General features: G+C 51.5%; 2 protein-coding genes and 1 pseudogene across 2 annotated transcripts; all 3 read left to right on the top strand.

Moving 5' to 3' along the window:
* The first annotated feature begins 1,030 nt into the window (after positions 1 to 1,030).
* On the top strand, positions 1,031 to 1,198 carry LOC111614718 (annotated as a pseudogene).
* A 4,732-nt stretch (positions 1,199 to 5,930) lies between these two features.
* Positions 5,931 to 9,410, top strand: LOC111614716. The gene has a single exon (XM_023356083.1). The coding sequence runs from the start codon at positions 5,931 to 5,933 to the stop codon at positions 9,408 to 9,410; it is 3,480 nt and encodes a 1,159-aa protein (XP_023211851.1).
* A 762-nt stretch (positions 9,411 to 10,172) lies between these two features.
* LOC111614715 lies at positions 10,173 to 13,598 on the top strand. The gene has a single exon (XM_023356082.1). It carries the CDS (start codon positions 10,173 to 10,175, stop codon positions 13,596 to 13,598), a length of 3,426 nt encoding a protein of 1,141 aa, XP_023211850.1.
* Positions 13,599 to 21,115: the final 7,517 nt, after the last annotated feature.

The raw sequence follows: 21,115 nt of genomic DNA, 5'->3' as shown, positions 1-21,115 counted from the left end.
ATATATGCTCTTTACCTAAAATTAGCATTGCAGTGTATTGCCCCTGTACATCATACTTCTCCTGGTAGCAACGGAGTCATCTAACTTTTTTTCGGGGGGTTTTTGAATTGAAATAACTTGACTTTCGGTTTGCATCGGAAGTTTTTATATAGTTAATCGGGGCCTCCTGTCCATAAGTTTTTATATCTTATCTTGAATTTTATCGATGTAACTCTGTTTTTGAAATTAAAAGGAAAGACAGATGGATGACAGTGGGAATTTATAGGTCTACAATTTTTTCAAATTGCAGTCCAGAAATATTTAATTCTCTCATTAAATTGTAAATATTTAAAAATTATCGGATACATTTTACAGCATTTTCTTATCCAGTAAATATATATGTATAAATTAGGAAGAAAATTTTTAAGTTAAAAAAAAAAATTTTTTTAAATACCTAATTAAAATCTAATAAAATATATCTAATTAAACACTAGATGCTAATAATTATAAAAATTAAAAACGGATAGTTTAGTTCCTAACAATATTTTATGAAATAGCAAATTCAATTTGTTTCTGAAATTTTTGATGGTTAACTTCAACATTGTCTTATCAGTTATCACACAAAGTAATTAAAAGGGGACATAAAAATTTTGCAAATCCCCTCTTTTATTATTTTGAGATTATTTCGAGATTTTGTTAACTTTTGACTTCTCAAAAATTGAATAAATTAAAATATTTTTATAATGTGTTGAAATTATACAGAGGCGACATCTATTGATGTATGTGAGGGTGGCAACACTTTGTTAATGCCTTAGGGGGGGATGAAGGCAAAAGAGGACTCATAGCATTAATAAATTGAATTTTTCATAATTCTTGCAGTAAAATAAAACTGTAGTGAGTAAATTGGTGATTTGTGATAATTATTTGAAGTGAGAACCATTAGTAAATGATGCTGTTGCTGTTGGAAATTGCACTCCATGATAGAAATTTCGTTCACCCTCGAGCGGATGAACGTTTTGCGAATGATTTCGGAGAGGAACTCTCTGTGGTTATCGCTTCTCGGCCTTTTGGCTAAGATCAAAGTGTAGTATCTGTTCTTATCAGCTTAATGATTTTAGCCTAAACTAACACCAGACCTGGATTCCGAGCCTCACATCGCTCCCCAGTCCTCTGGGTAAGTATATTTGGTTTTCACTGATTTCTCTTTCCTATACTCTTCTCCCTTCCGCCGGAAGAGCGGCCTGCACTGTTTAAACGCACAGTGTATTCGCTGCTCGACCGGCAACACTTTTTCTATCGCCGCCAACTCAGTTTGGCGACGGGTCGGTGCTCTGCGTGAGCACCCCTTCCGCTACTTTCTTCCCCTTCCTGCCTCCCCTTGGTTGGCTGCTTCGGCACCCCAGGAGGCATTTCCGCCCCTTTCTACTTACTATCGCTACACATTTGGTCACCATGACGAGGGAAACACTTTTAGTACCACTACACCCCCCGCATGGTTGCAGAATCTGCCTGCCAATCCCAAGAGAGTACAGCGATCACGCTGGCCTCGTTAGGCATCTAAAGAGAGAGCACAATACCTCATTGGTTTTCGAGTGCAGGGCCTGCGGGCTCATTATGGATAAACTTAAATCCATGAAGGCTCACCAGGTGCGCTCCGAGGCTTGTAAGGCGAGTATAGAAGCCGCCACGCCTCCCCCACCCCTGCCCACGGACAGAGTCATACGACGCATCCGTATTAGATCAAGGAAGCAGCATGCGCCCAGGCAGTCACCAGTCTCCGAGAGTGATCAGTCCACCTCTGATCACCAAACTCCAACACCCCCTCGTCCCAGGCCCAGCAGAAGAAGGACAACGAGATCCGTCCAGGCCATCAACAGGGAAGACCAGCAGCCGGAGACTCCTGTCCGTGAGCAGGCCCACCTGGCCCCCACCACTAGTAGCCTACAGCCTCAAACCTACGCTCAGGCTCTCAGGACTAGCCCCCCCACTGCAAGGACCCCTCTTACTTGCCGCGACAGCCCTCCCTTAAGGGCTAGACAATCGCCGGCTGAGGTGTGCGCCAGTCAGCAGGCCCGGCTAAGTCCCGCCATCACTTGTACTCCACCAGTCTGCCCCCCCATCTCTATACAAGCAGCCATTTCTCCTGCCTGCGCTCCCCAACAGTCTGTTTCTGGGACCCCGATCCCACTCTCCGATGAGGATTCCTCTTCCATCCCCAGTTGGGTAACGAATTGGAAACATCGGTTCGACTGTGCTATCGATGGAGATATGTTGGCAGCTATGGTGGACGACCTTGTCGCACTGGCCCAAGACATATGCAAGATCTCTGATACCACCATTCAAACTACTGAGCGTTCCTCGGCCCACTCCACGATTGCCACCGATGCCAAGCGCATCCAAAGACTATTCAGGGCTAACCGCAAAAAGGCGATGAGTTACATCACCAGCGGCCAACCCAAATACTGCAACATCGAGGGCCACATACTTCACGACCACTTCAAAGAGATCTATGCGGGCAACTCACGCCATTGTCCTACAGCCCCGACTATTGCCCCTCTCCTCTGTGATCCTGATGCCAACAACCCACTGGCAGGCCCCTTTACACCTGCCGAGGTAAGCGCCCGTTTGCGGCGTTGCCACAACACTGCTCCCGGACCAGATGGCCTCCGCTACCATCATTGGTCGCGGGTCGATCCAAAAGGAATCATCTTAAGCAGTGTATTCAATGCGGCACTTCGCACATCTTTCATCCCACCCAGTTGGCAAACCTCTAACACCATTCTCTTGCACAAAAAAGGCAATGAGAACAACACCTCCAATTGGCGCCCAATCGCACTCTCAAACACCCTTGGCAAAGTCTTTTCTGCTTGCCTAGCCAACAGACTTCTTGGCTGGTGTAAAGAGCACAACATCCTTTCCGATGCTCAAAAGGGTTTCCTACAGCATGAGGGCTGCCTCGATCATAACTTCCTCCTACAATCCACCATACAAGATGCCAGGAGGAAGCGAAGATCGTGCCACATTGCATGGCTGGACATCCGTAATGCCTTTGGTTCTGTCCCACATGGCACCATCGTCCAATGCCTGCAATGGTGTGGCCTCCACGAAGAGAGTGTTGAGATAATCACCAGACTACTCCAAAACTGCACCACCAAGATCCGTGCATACAACGGATACACTAGCGAGATACCTATTCGATCTGGTGTCAAGCAGGGGTGCCCTCTTAGCCCCCTGCTCTTCAACATCGTCATAGAGACTGCGGTTAGAGGTATCCGCAACCTCCAGCTTGGGTATGCCTTGGAAGGAGAGTCAATCGACATCCTTGCCTATGCGGATGATTTGGTCCTCGTCAGTTCCACTGCCGAGGGACTACAACAGCAACTCGACCACATCTCCTGTTGGGCCAACTGGGCTGGTCTTCAGTTCAACCCAGCCAAATGTGCCACCCTGACGGTACTAGGCAAAAACCACGACACCGGCGACATAACCTTCCAAATACAAGGGACAGACATCCCATACCTAAGTGCCGACGAGTCATACTCTTATCTCGGCATTCCCACTGGGTTCACCACTCACCATACCAGCGACAACATCATCAACGACCTGGAGAACGACATCAAACAGCTCAACAATTCCAAACTTGCCCCTTGGCAAAAAATTGATGCTGTTAACTCCATACTACTGCCGAGGCTAACCTTTCATCTTCTTTTGGGATCAAACCCAAAGAAACGCCTTAACACACTAGACCGCCTCATTAAGAACTGTGTTAAAAAGTGGCTCAACTTGCCTCAGCGTGCAAGCGCGGAAGTGGTTCACCTCCCCCATGACCATGGAGGGGCCAATGTCACTTCTTGCAACACGCTATCTGACATCTGCCAGATCACTCACGGGATGCATCTCTTTACATCGAGAGACCCAAGAGTAAGCAAGATTGCCACCAATCTTCTTCGCCACGTTGTACGAAAACGCATCCGTCGTGAACCCACACCAGAAGACATCTGTACTTACCTAAACGGGTCAACGGAGGGTGAATTCGGCCGAGATCCAGGTGACATAACTTCAACCTGGACGCGACTCCGCACCGCCACACGACGACTGAGGAAGCTCATCAACATTGCCTGGGACACCTGCGACGGCAACATTGTAATCACATCTGAAGGCAACATCATCCCAAGGCACGCAACCTCCAAGGCTCTGACTGCACTAGCAAAAAATGCTCTTCTGAATCGCCTCCTGAGAAAGCCCGACCAGGGCAAAGCCATCAAACTCACAGCACAACATCCCGCTAGTAATCATTTTCTCAGGGACGGCCGCTACACCTCCTTTGCAGATTGGAGGTTTATACACAGAGCACGCCTCAGTGTAGTACCACTGCACGGCCTACGACGCTTCGGCCAATTACCCACCAAGTGCCGCAACTGCAGTCACCCTAAGGAAACCCTGGCGCATGTTTTGAATCACTGTGCCAGAAACCTTCACCTTGCCACTGAACGGCACAACGCTGTGCTGCATAGACTCCGACGAGCGATGAACGACAACGACCTGACCATCTACAGCAACCAGTGCATCCCAGGCTTCAGCGACAATTGTCGCCCCGACCTAGTAGCCATTCACGAACCCACTAAAACCGCAACAATAATAGATGTCGTCATACCATTCGAAAATGGACAGGAGGCCTTCAACCGTGCTAGAACCGCCAAAATCGAGAAGTATGCATCACTCGCACATCACTACAGATCTCAGGGATACGACACCTTCTGCGACGCCTTCGTCGTGGGATCCCTCGGTGCTTATGATCCAGGTAACACCGCCGTTCTCCAACGCCTGGGAATTGGACGGAACTACACCAAGCTGATGGCCAAACTAATGGTCAGCGACACCATCCGTTGGAGCCGGGAGATCTACATGTACCACTTAAACCACCAGCAGCCTCGCAACCAACACAGACGCTCCTCTTCCAGCCAACATGGACACCCATCTAATCAACAGGAAGTTTCAGCGCACCATGGACAACCCACTTCCAGAAACCACCGACGACAACAACGACGCCCTCGCCAGAACTAGCCCTGGCCTTGTGTTTTCTTATATATGTATTTACACCCCTGTCAGGCTATGAGCCCATGTTAACGTTATGGCTGGCTAAGTGCCCATGTCGCGACATACTTATATTTGTAAACCTTCTCACCCTTTATACCCCGCGTATTGTAGATATCTAGCTGGCTTTGAGCCCATGTCGCGCTCTGTACATAATCCATTTTCTCTTTAAATCCTTGGACTTGTATATTTTGGATTTACTAATAAAAACGTTTAAATCTGTTCTNACTTTCACACTTACTGTATTGTTTTGGCAGGCATACGTGCCCATGTAACGCGAACTCTATCCTTGTTGTTTCCCGCGTGGCTGGCATAAGTGCCCATGTCCGCGTTACACATATCCTCTTGTATATATTTGGCTGGCATACGTGCCCATGTTCGCGTGCACATTACTCTCGTACTTGGCAATATGTAAGCCCATGTCGCGCTTACACTTTAGATTATCATGCCTCACTTTTTCCTTGATGTAAATACTTGAATTATAAAATAAAGGCTTTTCAAATCTGTTCTTATCAGCTTGATGGTTCTTCATCAAAACTGATGCCCAGCCTGGATTACGAGCCCTACATTGCTCCCCAGTTCCTGTGGTAAGTATATTTTTGGTGTTACTAATTTCCCTTTCCTTTACTCTTCTCTCTTCCGTCGGAAGAGCGGCCTGCACGGTTTAAACGCACCGTGTATTCGCTGCTCGACCGGCAACACTTTCTCTATCGTTGCCAACTCCGTTTGGCGACGGGTCGGTGCTCTGAGTGAGTACCCTTTCTGCCCCTTTCTTCCTCTTTTTGCCCCTCCTTGGTTGGCTGCTCTGCACCCCAGGGGGCATTTCCGCTCTTTCTTCTCACACTTTGATCTTAGCCATGCCTCAAGTGGCGCTCTTGGTCCCCCTCCATCCACCGCACAACTGTCCTCTATGTCTCCCCATTCCTAGGGAGTACATCGATCATGCGGGCCTTGTCCGCCACTTAAGGAGGGAACACGCCACTGAGCTAAGCTTTGAATGCTGGGTCTGTGGTCTCATAATGCCAAAGCTGAAACCCATGAAAGCCCACCAGCTAAAGGACGGCGCCTGTAGAGCCAGTATCGAGGCCTCTACTCCACCAGCTCCTATACCTGAGAATAGGAGAATTCGCCGCTTTCACACCAGACCCAGGCAACGCCGAGACCGTCGGGCCACCTCCACTCCGCCCACCAACGATGATCCATCTTCACAATCGGCAAACAGCCCATCACCCACTGAGGGCGACTGGACGCCAGTGACACGTCGTCGGAGCAACCGGAGGAGATCGAATGGCGCTCAGCAGCGCCGGGCCACTCGCCCCGCACCTACCTCGTCTCCGACCAGTGCGGGCCCCCCCGTGGCACCCGATCCTATTCCTCCCCCCAGCGGCACTCCGCCACCCGTTGCTCACCACACTGCGTCCCCACCGCCTCCCACTCCAAACCTGACTACACGCAATAGTCAGCGTACCATTGCCCAGTCTCCCAGACTCCAGCATCCACCTTCCTTTCACCAAATCCCGCAGACGACAGACTTGCCCATTCTGCTGGGCACAAGGCTGTCTCCTTGTGCGGACCCTTCGATGGAGCACCCACAACCACCCTCGCAGTCTTCCTCAGCTGTCCCCAGCTGGGCCTACGCCTGGAGGGATAGGTTTGATGTGGCTCTCGATCCGGATATGCTGGAGGTCATGGTCGATGACTTCGTGGCGCTGGCACAACAAATTTGTGACGTCAGGGTCTTCGAACCCTCTAACAACAATCGTCACCAGCCAGTCTCAGCCACCGATCCTAGTAGAATCCAAAGGTTGTACAGGATCAATAGAAAACGGGCAATGACCATAATAACTGAGGGCCAGCCAACCTACTGCAACATAGACCGAGACCAGCTATACCAACACTTTCGGTCAGTCTATGCCGCTTCTTCTCAACAACAAGGCCCACGTCCATCGTCCTTCCCAACAGCCTTGCACCACGACTTTAATGATCCACTATCTGCACCCTTCACTCCATCTGAAATCCAAACACGCTTCAAGCGTTGTCACAACACCGCTCCAGGGCCTGATGGGCTCAGATACCACCATTGGAGCCGGATAGACCCGCACGGTGTCATGTTGTGCAGCTTGTTCAACGCGGTGCAAAGGACGTCACACACTCCTCGCTGGTGGCGGTGTTCCAACACCATCCTCCTCTACAAAGACGGCGACAAGCAGGATGTTAACAACTGGCGCCCGATCGCCCTGTCCTGCACTTTAGGCAAGATATATTCTGCCTGTCTCGCCAGCCGTCTCTTATCTTGGTGCCTAGACAACCGCATCTTCTCCAACTCACAGAAGGGGTTTCTCCCCTACGAAGGCTGTCTAGAGCACAATTTCTTACTGCAAGCCACCATCAAAGACGCCAGGCGTCGGCGATCCGAATGCCACATTGCGTGGCTCGACATTGCCAACGCCTTTGGTTCCGTCCCCCACCACACCATTATCCAATGTCTCGAGTGGTGTGGACTTAGCGAGGACAGCATTACCAGCATCTCTAACTTACTAGCTAATTGCTCCACTAGAGTCAGAGCTAGCGATGGTTACACAGACAGCATCCCCATCCTCTCTGGGGTTAAACAAGGATGCCCCCTCAGCCCGTTAATTTTTAATATTGTAATTGAGACGGCTATCCGTCACGTCAGAAGCCTGAAAGAGGGCTACACTCTCATGGGCGAGGAGGTAGGCATCATTGCATATGCTGACGATCTGGCCTTAGTCAGCGCCACTAAAGATGGACTACAGCGGCAACTGGATGCCATCACCGAGTGGGCTGACTGGGCGGGCCTCAGGTTCAAGCCCAGGAAGTGTGCCACACTGTCGATCATTGGAGCCCGGCATACTTCAGACAACAACATCACCTTCAGTCTGCAAGGCTCGCAACTCCCCAGTCTCCGCCCCGATGAATCCTATAAACATTTTGGGGTTCCCACTGGGTTCGCCACAAACCCAACTGATTCCAACATTTTTCAAAAGATAACGGATGACATCACCCGCTTGGATCACTCTAAACTAGCTCCTTGGCAGAAGATCGACGCTACGAATACCATCCTCCTGCCAAGGTTATCTTTCCACCTGCTAGTGGGTTCGAACCCAAAGCAACCCCTACACAAGCTGGATCGCCACATAATTAAGCACGCCAAAAAATGGCTAAATCTACCCCAGAGGGCAAGCTCTGAAATTGTTAATATCGAACATGACTACGGAGGCGCAAACATCTCCTCCTGCTATACCCTCGCAGCCATTTCTCAGGTTACACAGGCGATGCACTTATTTACTTCCAAGGACCCCACCATCTGTTCCTTGGCTCTCAACTTCCTCAAAGATGTGGTCAAGAAGAGAATATACCGCGACCCGTCTTTAGAGGACGTTTGTACCTACCTGAACGGGTCCATGAGTGACGAATTTGGTGCAAAATCTTATGACATCTCGTCTATGTGGACTCGCCTTCGCATAGCCACTCGTCGGCTTCGCAAAACCATCAATTGCGAATGGATTCCGGTAGGCGACACCATTGCCATCGCCTGTGATGACCACCTGGTCACCAGATCCAGCTGCACAAAAATCTTGTCGATGAAATTCAAGGCGGCGCAACTTACCCGCTTGCTTAGGAAGCCTGATCAAGGCAAGGCCTATAGATGTATAGCCAAGCACCCCGCCAGTAATCACTTCCTACGCAGCGGCAATTACACCACATTTGCGGACTGGAGATTTGTCCACCGCGCCCGCCTGAGCGTTGTCCCGCTCCATGGTCTTCGACGTTTTGGCAATACCTCCAAAAAGTGTAGGAGATGCAGCCACCCCCAGGAAACATTGGCGCATGTGCTTAATCACTGCACAAGAAATTTGCACATTGCCACCAAGCGCCACGACGCAGTATTGGGGAGACTTCAACGTGCAATCCGGCCCGACAACCTTCAAATCTACATTAACCAGCAAGTCCCCGGATTCGACAGCCGCTGCCGCCCAGACCTCGTGGTAATATGTGAAGACGCCAAAACAGCTACAATAGTAGATGTCTCCATCCCCTTCGAGAACGGGCAAGAGGCATTTACTATCGCCAGACAGTCCAAGGTGGAAAAATATAGGAGCCTAACCGACCACTTCAGAAGTTTGGGTTACGATACTGTATGCGATGCGTTCATCCTGGGATCTCTCGGCGGATACGACATCAACAATACATCCATCATCCAACGGCTAGGTATCTCCCGAAAGTACAGCAGCACCATGATCAAACTCATGGTTAGCGATACAATTCGCTGGAGTCGGGAGATTTACCACCACCACCTCCAAACCTTCCACTAGACCATCTGCACTTGCATTTGTATTGTACGCGTAAGCTGGCACTTTTGTGCCCATGTCGCGACCTCTGTCATCTTATTGTCGCGTCTCAACAGCTGGCAGTTAGAGCCCATGTCGCGTGAACTTACTAATTACTTTGTCGCGTTTCCAAGCTGGCAGTATGTGCCCATGTCGCGGACACTACATCATGGCAGGCAAACGAGCCCATGTCGCGATACTCAACCCGGCCACTGGACTACTTTAAAGGCACGGGAATTAACATATTGTAAATATTTCCTCCGGCCATATCGGCCACCCATCTAATCATATATTCACATTTTCGTTATATTGTACATTTATTAGTTTCAATAAAAAGTTTTCAAATCTGTTCTTATCAGCTTGATGTTTTCTGCCTAAATTAAGGACCAGAACTGGACTTCGAGCCCCACATTGCTCCCCAGACCTCTGGGTAAGTATATTTTGGTTTTGCTACTTTCTCTGTCCTACACTCTTCTCTCTTCCGCCGGAAGAGCGGCCTGCACGGTTTAAACGCACCGTGTATTCGCTGCTTGACTGGCAACACTCTAGTCTGTCGCTACCAGCTTAGGCTGGTTGCTTTTTCTGGTGCTCCGCTTGGACACCTCGCGGCCCCCTCAGGCCCGTGGTGCTTCACTTAGGACACCCCTTTTCTTCCTCTTCTCGCCCCTCCTTGGTTGGCTGCTCTGCACCCCAGGGGGCGCTTCATTCACTTTTTCTCTCTAAAACTGCACATTTGGTCAAAGCATCATGGCCGAGCTTACGGTGCTGGTACCCCTACACCCGCCGCATGGATGCCAACTGTGTCTGCCCATCCCGCGTGATTATGCGGACCATGCGGGGCTGGTGAAACACCTCAAGCACATTCACGGTACCACCTTGCGGTTCGAGTGCCGTGCCTGTGGGTACACCCACGACAAGCTCAAGGCGATTAAGGCCCACCAGCTCAAAACCGACGACTGCCGCCTACGAATCGAGGCCTGCTCACCCCCACCTCCGCTTCCGGCAGATCGCAAGAAGGTGTGCATACCCACCCGGCCCAGGAAACCATACCAGCGAAGGAAACGTCGATCAACGGACAACACACCGACCAGCCAAGGGCGACCTACTACCAGCCAGCAGACACAACGGCCTACAAGGAGATCCACCCGCCCAAACAACTCCACGCAGCCTTCCAACCTTATTGACTGCAGGGTGAGTATCACTCCTATTTCAGAGCCACCAGCCACGCTCTCCACGGCCCAGGAGTCCCAACCTCCACCAGAGACTCCCAGTCCTCCGCCAACCCTTCGTCGGTGTCGCCGTCGGCACAGACCCAGCACTCCGACCGACCAACCACCATCTCCTGCCTCGAGTTGCCCTAGTCCACCTACGGCAGTCCCGCCACCAGTGTCACCAGCGACAACGCCAACAATCTGCCAGCCACCGCCCCTGACACCTAGCCCAACCTGCCAGGACAACCAGGAGACCACCGATCCTCCAGGTGCAATCCCCATCCCTTCCACCGCCCCAGCGGAGACACTACCGGCACCAACACAAACCGACTCGCAACCCCACCCTAGCTGGGTCAACGCATGGTGTAGTAGGTTTGCTGCAGCTATAGACGAAGATATGCTAGACGCAATGACTGACGACCTAGTGGCCCTCGCTCACAAGATCTGCGACGTCACTCCATACCAGCCAGCACGACGTGAAAGACTGTCACATGACATCACGGACGACGCCAGACAGATCCAACGCCTGTATCGCACCAACAGGACGAAGGCCGTATCCATTATCACCGAGGGTCAACCGCTGTACTGCCGCATCGACAGCACGCAGATACAGCAGCACTTCACTAACGTCTACGCATCCACTCCCCACACCTGTGGGCCCTTCCCGTCTTTTCTCCCTACAGCCTACAAGCCTCCCGACTGCAACCCGCTGGTGTCACCATTTACTCCCGACGAAGTCAGCAACAGGCTCCGGCGCTGCCACAACACCGCTCCCGGACCTGACGGACTAAGATATCATCACTGGCTTCACACCAATCCAAGCGGAGCCATTCTCTGTAGCACTTTCAATGCAGCCCTTCGTCTCTTATACATACCGCTCAACTGGAGGTGCTCCAACACCATCCTCATCCACAAGAAAGGGGATCAGAATATTATCGACAACTGGCGCCCGATCGCGCTGTCGAACACTCTGGGTAAGACTTTTTCAGCCTGCCTGGCCAGCAGATTCCTCACTTGGTGCACTGTTAACGAAATCTTCTCTGGCGCCCAGAAGGGATTCCTAAGGCACGAGGGATGCCTAGACCACAGCTTCCTCCTGCAGACCATCACGCAGGACGCCAGACGCAAGCTCAGGAACTGCCATATTGCTTGGCTAGACCTAGCCAATGCATTTGGCTCTGTCCCTCATAGCACCATCCTTGCTTGCCTCAACTGGTGTGGTCTTCACCATGACAGCATAGCCATCATCGAGGAGCTGCTGCGTCACAACTACACCAACATCCGCACCCATGAGGGTCTTACCGAGAGCATCCCTATCAACTCCGGCGTTAGACAGGGCTGTCCCCTCAGCCCCCTTCTGTTTAACGTGGTAATTGAAACTGCAATCAGGAGCGTCAAAGACCTTCAACTAGGATATAAACTCTATGACGAGGAAATCGGCATACTTGCCTACGCCGACGACTTAGTCTTGATAAGCTCCACCGCCGATGGGCTGCAGCAACAGCTCAACCGTATTTCCGATTGGGCTAAATGGGCGGGCCTCTCCTTTAAGCCAGGTAAGTGTGCTACCTTATCTATTCTAGGCGACAAGCGCACCACTGGCAACAACATCTTCACACTCGACGGACATCCGATTGATCATCTACAGCGAGACGGCTCCTACAACTACTTAGGGATACCAACTGGCTTCTCGAACCACAACACCGATGATAATGTCGTCACCAACCTCATGGATAACATCACCAAACTGGACCGCGCCAAGCTTGCCCCCTGGCAAAAATTCGACGCCATGAACTCCATCCTCCTTCCCAAACTAACCTATCACCTTCTACTGGGCACCAACCCGAAAAAACGCCTCCATGCGTTGGACAAGCACATCAAGAAATGTGCCAAACGGTGGCTCTACCTACCACAACGAGCGAGCAACGAAATCATCCACCTCCCCTACGACAGGGGTGGGACTAACATCACCCCATGCAGCGAACTGGCAGATATATGCCAGCTTACACACGCTGCACATCTTTTTGATTCCAGGGACCCAACTGTCACAGCCATAGCACTAGGTAGTCTGCGCAGTGTGGTAAGACACCGCATCAGGAGGACACCCACAGACGAAGACATCAGGGCGTACCTAGATGGCTCCATGGAAGGCGACCTCGGCCTCCCGTCCAAGGACATTACCTCCATCTGGACCCGGTTGAGAGCAGCAACGAGACGCCTACGCAAAATCATCAACGTCTCCTGGCAATTTACAGGCACAACCTTCATCCTTACCACCAACGACAACCAAATCCCACGCCAAGCCTGCACCAAGGTCCTCACTGCAATGGTGAAATCTGCTCTGCTCCACCATCTTTTACAGAAACCCGACCAAGGTAAGGCTTTTCAGCTGATTGCCGGTCATCCGACCAGCAATCACTTTCTTAGGGACGGGCTATACACATCGTTTGCAGATTGGCGGTTCGTCCACCGTGCCCGCCTTAGCGTCGTCCCCCTGCATGGCCTAAGGCGCTTCGGCACGAGATCCAAGAAGTGTCGTCAATGCAGCCACCCTAACGAAACACTGGCGCACGTGCTGAACCACTGCGGCCCCAACCTGCGACTCGTAACCCAACGTCACAACTCAATCTTGAACCGCTTGAGGAATGCAATCAACGACCGAGGCCTGAAGATTCTCTGCAACCAGCAAGTGCCAGGCTTCGACGACCGTTGCCGACCAGACCTCGTCACCATCTGCGACCGCACCAAAACAGCCACAATAGTCGACGTTGCAGTACCCTTCGAGAACGGACGTAACGCCTTCGACGTCGCCCGCAACACCAAGGTGAGCAAATACTATGCCCTCACACAGCACCTACGACAGCAAGGCTACGACACGTACTGCGACGCCTTCATCTTAGGTTCGCTAGGAGGATTTGACCCCGCAAACATCGCAGTTATCCAACGCCTTGGCATCAGCTGAAAATATGCTAACATGATGACCAAACTGATCGTTAGCGATTGTATTAAATGGAGCAGGGAGATCTATTGTAACCACCTCAGATACGGTACGCACCCTCGAACCGCTACCCACCGCAGGAATAACACATCTTCCCGCTAAGAACTATCGCCTCATCTCGATTTACACGCACCTCTCCCCACTTTTGTCGGATCACGGCTGGCTATGTGCCCATGGTCGGGATATCTCCATCTTTTTTTTGTATATACAACAACTTGTACTATTGTATCACGGCTGGCTAAGTGCCCATGGTCGGGATCTTCCTTTTTTCATCTCTGTAAATATAACTTGCATGTTTATATCACGGCTGGCTACGAGCCCATGGTCGCGATTTGCTCTATTTGTAAATAACTCACCATTGTACTCTCTTAGTTGGCTATGAGCCCATGGACGCGATTACTTTCACTCAAGTGGCACATACCACTTATCCGTATTCTACCATATTTAAAACCCTTGTAATTATTATTAGTCTTCAATAAAACATTTTCAAATCTGTTCTTATCAGCTTGATGGTTCCTCAGTAAAACAAGCTCCAGACCTGGATTTCGAGCCCCACATTGCTCCCCAGTCCTCTGGGTAAGTATACTTTTATTTTTGGTTTTCTTTCCTAATACTCTTCTCCCTTCCGCCAGAAGAGCGGCCTGCACGGTTTAAACGCACCGTGTATTCGCTGCTTGACTGGCAACCCTTTTCTATCGACGTCAGCCAAGACTGACGCCTTTTCCCAGTGCTTCGTTGAGCACCCCCCAGTGCTTCAACTGAACACTTTCTCCCGGTGCATAGGCCCCCTATACACCAAACCCTTTCTTCCTCTTCCTGCCCCTCCTTGGTTGGCTGCTCTGCACCCCAGGGGGCATTTCCACTTTCATCCCTGTACCTCTATACTACACTTTGATCTTGGAAGCCATGACCGAGTTAACGGTATTGGTACCGCTCTGTCCTCCGCATGGGTGCCAGCTGTGTCTCCCAATCCCCCGTGACTACGCGGATCACGCGGGATTGGTCAAACATCTCAAGCATGTCCACGGGACCGTTCTGCGATTTGAGTGTCGTGCGTGTGGCTATATGCACGACAAACTCAAAGTCATCAAGGCCCATCAGCTCCGTGCAGAAGAATGCCGTGTCAGGATCGAGGCCCTCTCTCCTCCACAGCCTCTCCCGGCGGACCGCAGAAAGACACACATCCCCACCAGGCCGAGAAAGCCCTATGCTCGCAGGAAACCACGACCAGCGACCACATCACCAGCAAGCAGCAATGCTTCATGGAGCTCGGGATCACCATCTCCGGTAGCCAGGCAAACCACACCACGACCAAGAAGAATCACCAGATCGCTCCAGCCCATCTCAGAAGTCAACGAGCCGCATCCAACAGCACAAACACCTCCTGCCACCGCTTCCTCGCAGTCCTGCAGCCAGCCGACAACCCAAGAAACGGGTCCCGCTACTAGACCGCCACAACGTCCACCCGCTGCATCCAAGAAGCCGCAGAAGAGGACCAGACGTTCTACAAGACACAATCCAGAACCATCCCCACAACAGGAAGTGAGCCACGCTCCTACAACACCCCATACAAGCGAAAGTTCACCGTCGCCACCAGGTAGGAATAATCACCCTAGCCCGGTCTCTAATCAAACTTTTCCTATCGCAGAAAACCAACAATCAGCAACGACACCGACGGTATGTCCGTCCCCTGCTCTCCAGGCTGCACAGTCAACACCTACCACAGCGGTACCAGTACAACCACCTCCGTCAACACCATCCGTAGCAACGGACGAACACAGCCCTCCGCAATGGACCATAGCATGGGCTGACCAATTCAATGCTGTTCAAGATGAGGACATGCTTGAAGGTGTGTTAAGTGATTTTATAAAATTAACATATGATATTTGCGATATACAGGAACCAAGGAGGACCCCAGGACCCACCTCCAACCACAACCAACAGCATCAACTAGAGGCCAGTGAAATACAAAGACTATATCGCACCAACCGGAAGCGTGCATTCGACAGAATCGTCGGAGGCGACACCCGCTTCTGCCAAATAGATCCTGAACAAATTTACCAACATTTTAGGGACGTCAATGGGAGCTGCGTACGCACGGACGCTACACCTGTACCCATCGACCCGGACCCAGCACCATCCACTACGGACCCCATCAATGTCCCATTTACTCCAAAGGAAGTGGCCATATGGATCGCCAAGGGGCACAACACCGCCCCCGGTCCGGATAAAATCCGGTATCTTCACTGGCGACGTGTGGACCCGAGTGGCACTATTTTGTCCGCCATCTTTAACACCGTCCAGAAGATAGGCTACATCCCCTTGGGCTGGAGGGAATCGACCACAGTACTATTACACAAAAAAGGTGACCACTCAAAACTCAGGAATTGGAGGCCCATCTGCTTATCCAACACGATGGGAAAACTCTACACTGCATGTCTGGCCGACAGGCTCCTTAGGTGGTGTTATGCGAATGACAGAATCTCTAAGTCACAGAAGGGCTTCCTTCATTACCAAGGATGCATAGAACATAACTTCCTACTCAAATCTGTCATTCAGGATGCCAGGCGCACTCGTAAAGAGTGCTTCATTGCCTGGCTGGACATTGCCAATGCCTTTGGCAGTGTCCCGCATGCCAACATATGGGAATCCCTTAAATGGCATGGCCTCCACCCGGATGCCATTGCCACAATACAACTGCTCTACAACGACTCGACCACAAGGATCCGCACCCGTTCCGGCTACACTGACCCAATAGCCATGCTATCTGGTGTCAGACAGGGTTGTCCAATAAGCCCTCTGTTATTCATCCTGACCGTTGAACCAGCGCTTCGCTGCCTCCAGGCACTAGGCAAGGGCTACACCATACACGACCAAACTGTAGATGCTCTTGCCTACGCCGATGATATCGCCCTGGTGAGCAACAGCAGCAAAGGACTTCAGGACCAACTAGATTCAATCGCCGAATGGGCCGAGTGGGCAGGAATTCACTTCAACCATGTGAAATGCGGCACTCTAGCCGTTCTAGGTAAGTCCCACACCGCCGGTAATAATGTTTTCTCTATTAATCAAACAGATCTACCCCATCTCAACAACAAAGACGCCTACAAGCATCTTGGAGTCCCCACTGGGTTCTCCAGATGCGATACCGAGGCCACCACTACCGATAGCGTGATCCAAGACATCACCAAACTCGACACCTCCCGTCTTGCACCGTGGCAGAAGATTGACGCATTAAACACCTTCATAATGCCCAGGTTGACCTTCTGCCTCACCACCGGCACAACGGCCAAAAAGACCCTAGACAAGATGGACCGCATCCTGAAGCGCCATGTCAAACGTTGGCTCAGCGTCCCACAGCGCGCAAGTACAGAGATTGTATACCTCTCGTACAAGCAGGGAGGAGCCAATGTAACCCCAACTAGCATCCTCGCCGACATGGCCCAAATAGGGCACGCCATGCACCTATTCCACTCGAAAGACGACAACATCACCAGAGTGGCTTTAGGTGCTCTCAACGACGTTGTCACATCCCGAATCAAGCGACAGGCCACCATCGAAGACGTCTGCCACTACCTGGACGGGTCCATGGAGAGGGACCTGGGCAACCCCTCGAAGGACATTACATCCATGTGGACCCGCCTCAGAATGGCAACTAGACGCATACGCAAGAAGATCAACGTCAACTGGATAGAGGGACCAAATAACACACCAACTATAGCCTTTGACAACAACATAATCCCTATCAAAGGTTGCCAGCGTACCTTGGACAGACTGTTAAAATTCCATCACCTCCAGAAACTAATGACAAAACCGGACCAAGGCAAGGCCTTCAAGGTGACAGCCACCTCCGAGGTAAGCAACCATTTCTTAAATAACGGGCAATACACCCGTTTCTCAGACTGGCGCTTCATTCACCGTGCCAGACTGAGTGTTGTCGCCCTTAGAGGACACAAGCGCTTCGGAAATGAAGCGAAAACCTGCCAACGCTGCGGGTTCGTCAGAGAAACATTGTCCCATGTGTTGTGCCACTGCCCACCAAACTACAGACTAATTACGCAGCGGCACAATGCAGTACTCAACCGCATTGTGAACGCTATCCAACCCAGAGGTGCCACGATCCGCGTAAATCAACAGGTACCAGGGTTTAATGACAACTGCCGACCCGATCTTGTTGTAGTCCATGAGGAGTCCAAATCAGCTACAATAGTGGACGTTACAACACCCTTTGAAAACGGTCCAGCAGCAAGAGAGGAAAAGGAGCGGAAGTATCACAACCTAACACAACACTTCCGAAGAAATGGGTATGACACCTTCTTCGGCGCTTTTATTGTAGGAGCTCTCGGTGGATTTGACCCACTCAATGAAGCGGTACTTCAGCGCTTAGGCATAGGACGCCGATATGCAGCAATGATGAAGCGACTGATGGTGAGCGACGCAATACGATGGAGCAACGACATCTACCGACAACACCTGGGAGATTGCTCGCGTCGCCCACCACCACCACACCCCAGTCAGAGCTACAACCATCTGGCCTGAAGATAACCTTACCCGCTCTACAGCAACTCTGTAACTATTCTCCTCTTAGGCCCCGTAGGCCCATGTAACCACGCACAGCATACCCATGTATACACACTTGGTTGGCATCTATGCCCTTGTAAACGCGTAAACTTCTCTGTAAATATCTGGTTGGCAATATCAGTATGCCCATGTCGCGTACGAACCCTTTCTCTGATTGTATATAACTGGCTGGCAAATGCGCCCATGTTCCGCGCTTCCTCCTTAAACCCATTCATCATGTACTTGGTTGGCAAATAATATGCCCATGTCGCGTAACTGTGTGTGAACAACACACTATATATACTTCATCTCACGCCTAAGTATTACCTGTAATTAATATTTTTCATTATAAATAAAGGCTTTTTAAATCTGTTCTTATCAGCTTGATGCTCTTTTAACATGCTGATTTCGAGCCGCATCTGCTCCCCAGCTCAACGACTGCCTGGACCGCTGCTGCTGCCTGGTAAGTTTGTTTTTACTACTTCCCTGTCCTCTCCTCTTCTCACTTCCGCCAGAAGAGCGGCCTGCACGGTTTAAACGCACCGTGTATTCGCTGCTTGACTGGCAACACTTTAGTCTGTCGTTACCAGCCTCGGCTGGTAGCTTTCCTGGTGCTCCGCTTGGACGCCCCGTGGCCCTCAAGGCCCGTGACGTTCCATCTAGGACACCCTCTTTCTTCCCCTTCCCGCCCCTCCTTGGTTGGCTGCTCTGCACCCCAGGGGGCGTTTCACCTTCTTTCCATCTTCTCTAATACTACACATTGATCGTCATGGCCATGTCCGTCACTACTGTCTTGGTTCCATTACAACCACCACATGGATGTCATCAATGCCTCCCCATACCCCGCGACTATGCGGACCATGCGGGACTCGTAAGGCATTTAAAGCAAATTCACAACACCGCCCTCCACTTTGAATGCCGGGCGTGTGGCTACATCCATGAGAAGCTGAAGATGGTAAAGGCGCACCAGTCACGTTCTGATGACTGCCGCTCTAGAATTGAAGCCTCGACGCCTCCACCACCACCTCCAGCGAATAGGAAGAAAACACGGATCCTATACAGGCCGATAAAGCGACGCACTAAGAAGGAGCTACAATCTGCACCCACGCCATCTGCCAACAACGACAGCAGTACGTCTTGGGGCTCATCACCACCCTCCTCGCCGGCAGCAACTGCCCCGCCTCGCACTAGGAGAACCACTCGGTCGCTCCGCTCATCCACTACCATGGACCCTGCTCATCATAGCCAACCAATTACGACCACCAGAGCTCTGGTGCGCAGGCAACGCCAACAGACCAGTAGCCGCCCTGCTCCAGACACGGTCGCACCCACAGCAAGAGTGCATACCTCCCCACCTGGGACCACTGAGACAGTCACACCTACAGGTAGGCCAGCTCCTTCTCTCTCTCCTCCCAGGTCTCCGATTGCTAGTACTCCAGCCCCGGAACCAGCACTAACACCTGTCGTCGTACTTACCCCACTGCCGCAACGCAGCCAGCCACCTCCGGCAGAGTCGTCAACACCACGCCCGCAGTCTCCTCAACTAGCCGAGCCCACAGCTACTGATACCTCAAACAACGGCCCCCCACCATGGGCCCTAGCTTGGGCATCTCGCTTCGAATCTGCATTAGACGAAGATATGCTGGAGAGCGTCCTGGAAGACTTCATACGTCTAGCACACAACATCTGTGATATTCAGGGTCCACGCCAGCCCCGAGGATCGGCCCCGAACCGTCCCCGTGATCGCCGCGAAGAAGCAAGCGACATCCAGCGGTTGTATAGGGCAAACAGGAAGAGAGCCGTAGACCGTATCCTAGGAGGAGACTCTCGTTTCTGTCAAGTGGATACTGAGGAAGTCTTCCGCCACTTCCAATCCATCAATGAGCAACGCCCTCCAGCCACCATTTCACCAGTGCCGGTCGCCCCAGACCCTGCCCCCGCCACGAGTGACCCTCTAAACATCCCGTTCACTCCCGAAGAAGTGGCCATACGTATAGCCAAGGGTCATAACACCGCCCCTGGCCCGGATAGAATACGTTACCTCCACTGGCGAAGGATAGATCCAATGGGCACCATTCTAGCTGCTCTCTTCAACACGGTTTTAAGAATCGGCTACATCCCCATCAGCTGGAGAGAATCCACGACGGTCCTCATCCACAAGAAAGGTAACACCAGTGACCTCCGTAACTGGCGGCCCATCTGCCTTTCCAACACCATAGGTAAACTGTATACGGCCTGCTTGGCTGACAGACTCCTAAAATGGTGTTACGCCAATGACCGAATTTCAACTGCACAAAAAGGTTTCCTACACTATCAAGGGTGTATGGAACATAACTTTCTTTTAAAATCTATTATACAGGACGCAAGAAGGACCAGAAATGACTGCTTTATAGCATGGCTAGACATAGCCAATGCTTTCGGCAGCATTCCTCACCAAGTAATCTGGAAGTCCCTCAGCTGGCATGGCCTACACCCAGATGCCATTTCAACGTTGCAGCGCCTATACGAAGGCTCCACGACCAGGGTACGAACGTGCACAGGCCTCACGGAGCCCATCTCCATGCTCTCCGGGGTCAGGCAGGGGTGCCCTATCAGCCCCCTCCTGTTCATACTTACCATCGAGCCTGCCATCCGTCGTCTTCAACTACTCAACAGGGGATACCGCATCCATAATCAACCCGTATCAGCGTTAGCATACGCAGACGACATTGCTCTAGTCAGCGATAGCCATCAGGGTCTGCAGGAACTCCTCGACTCGATCTCCGATTGGGCGGATTGGGCCAACATCCGCTTTAATCACGCTAAATGCGGGACGCTATCTGTCATAGGTAAGTCTCACTCCTCAGGGACTAACCTCTTTTCTCTCAAACAGACTGACCTACCCAGACTAGGAAATGACGATGCGTACAAACACCTGGGAG

This window comes from Centruroides sculpturatus, unplaced genomic scaffold (assembly GCF_000671375.1).
Source record: "Centruroides sculpturatus isolate CEXI.00-Female unplaced genomic scaffold, Cexi_2.0 scaffold2251, whole genome shotgun sequence".
NCBI classification, from domain to species: domain Eukaryota; kingdom Metazoa; phylum Arthropoda; class Arachnida; order Scorpiones; family Buthidae; genus Centruroides; species Centruroides sculpturatus.
This window is presented reverse-complemented; position numbering and strand designations above follow the sequence as displayed.

Excerpts from the sequence above, each read along its gene's own strand:
- LOC111614715 (XM_023356082.1), top strand. The coding sequence starts at position 10,173 with ATGGCCGAGCTTACGGTGCTGGTACCCCTACACCCGCCGCATGGATGC.
- LOC111614716 (XM_023356083.1), top strand. The coding sequence starts at position 5,931 with ATGCCTCAAGTGGCGCTCTTGGTCCCCCTCCATCCACCGCACAACTGT.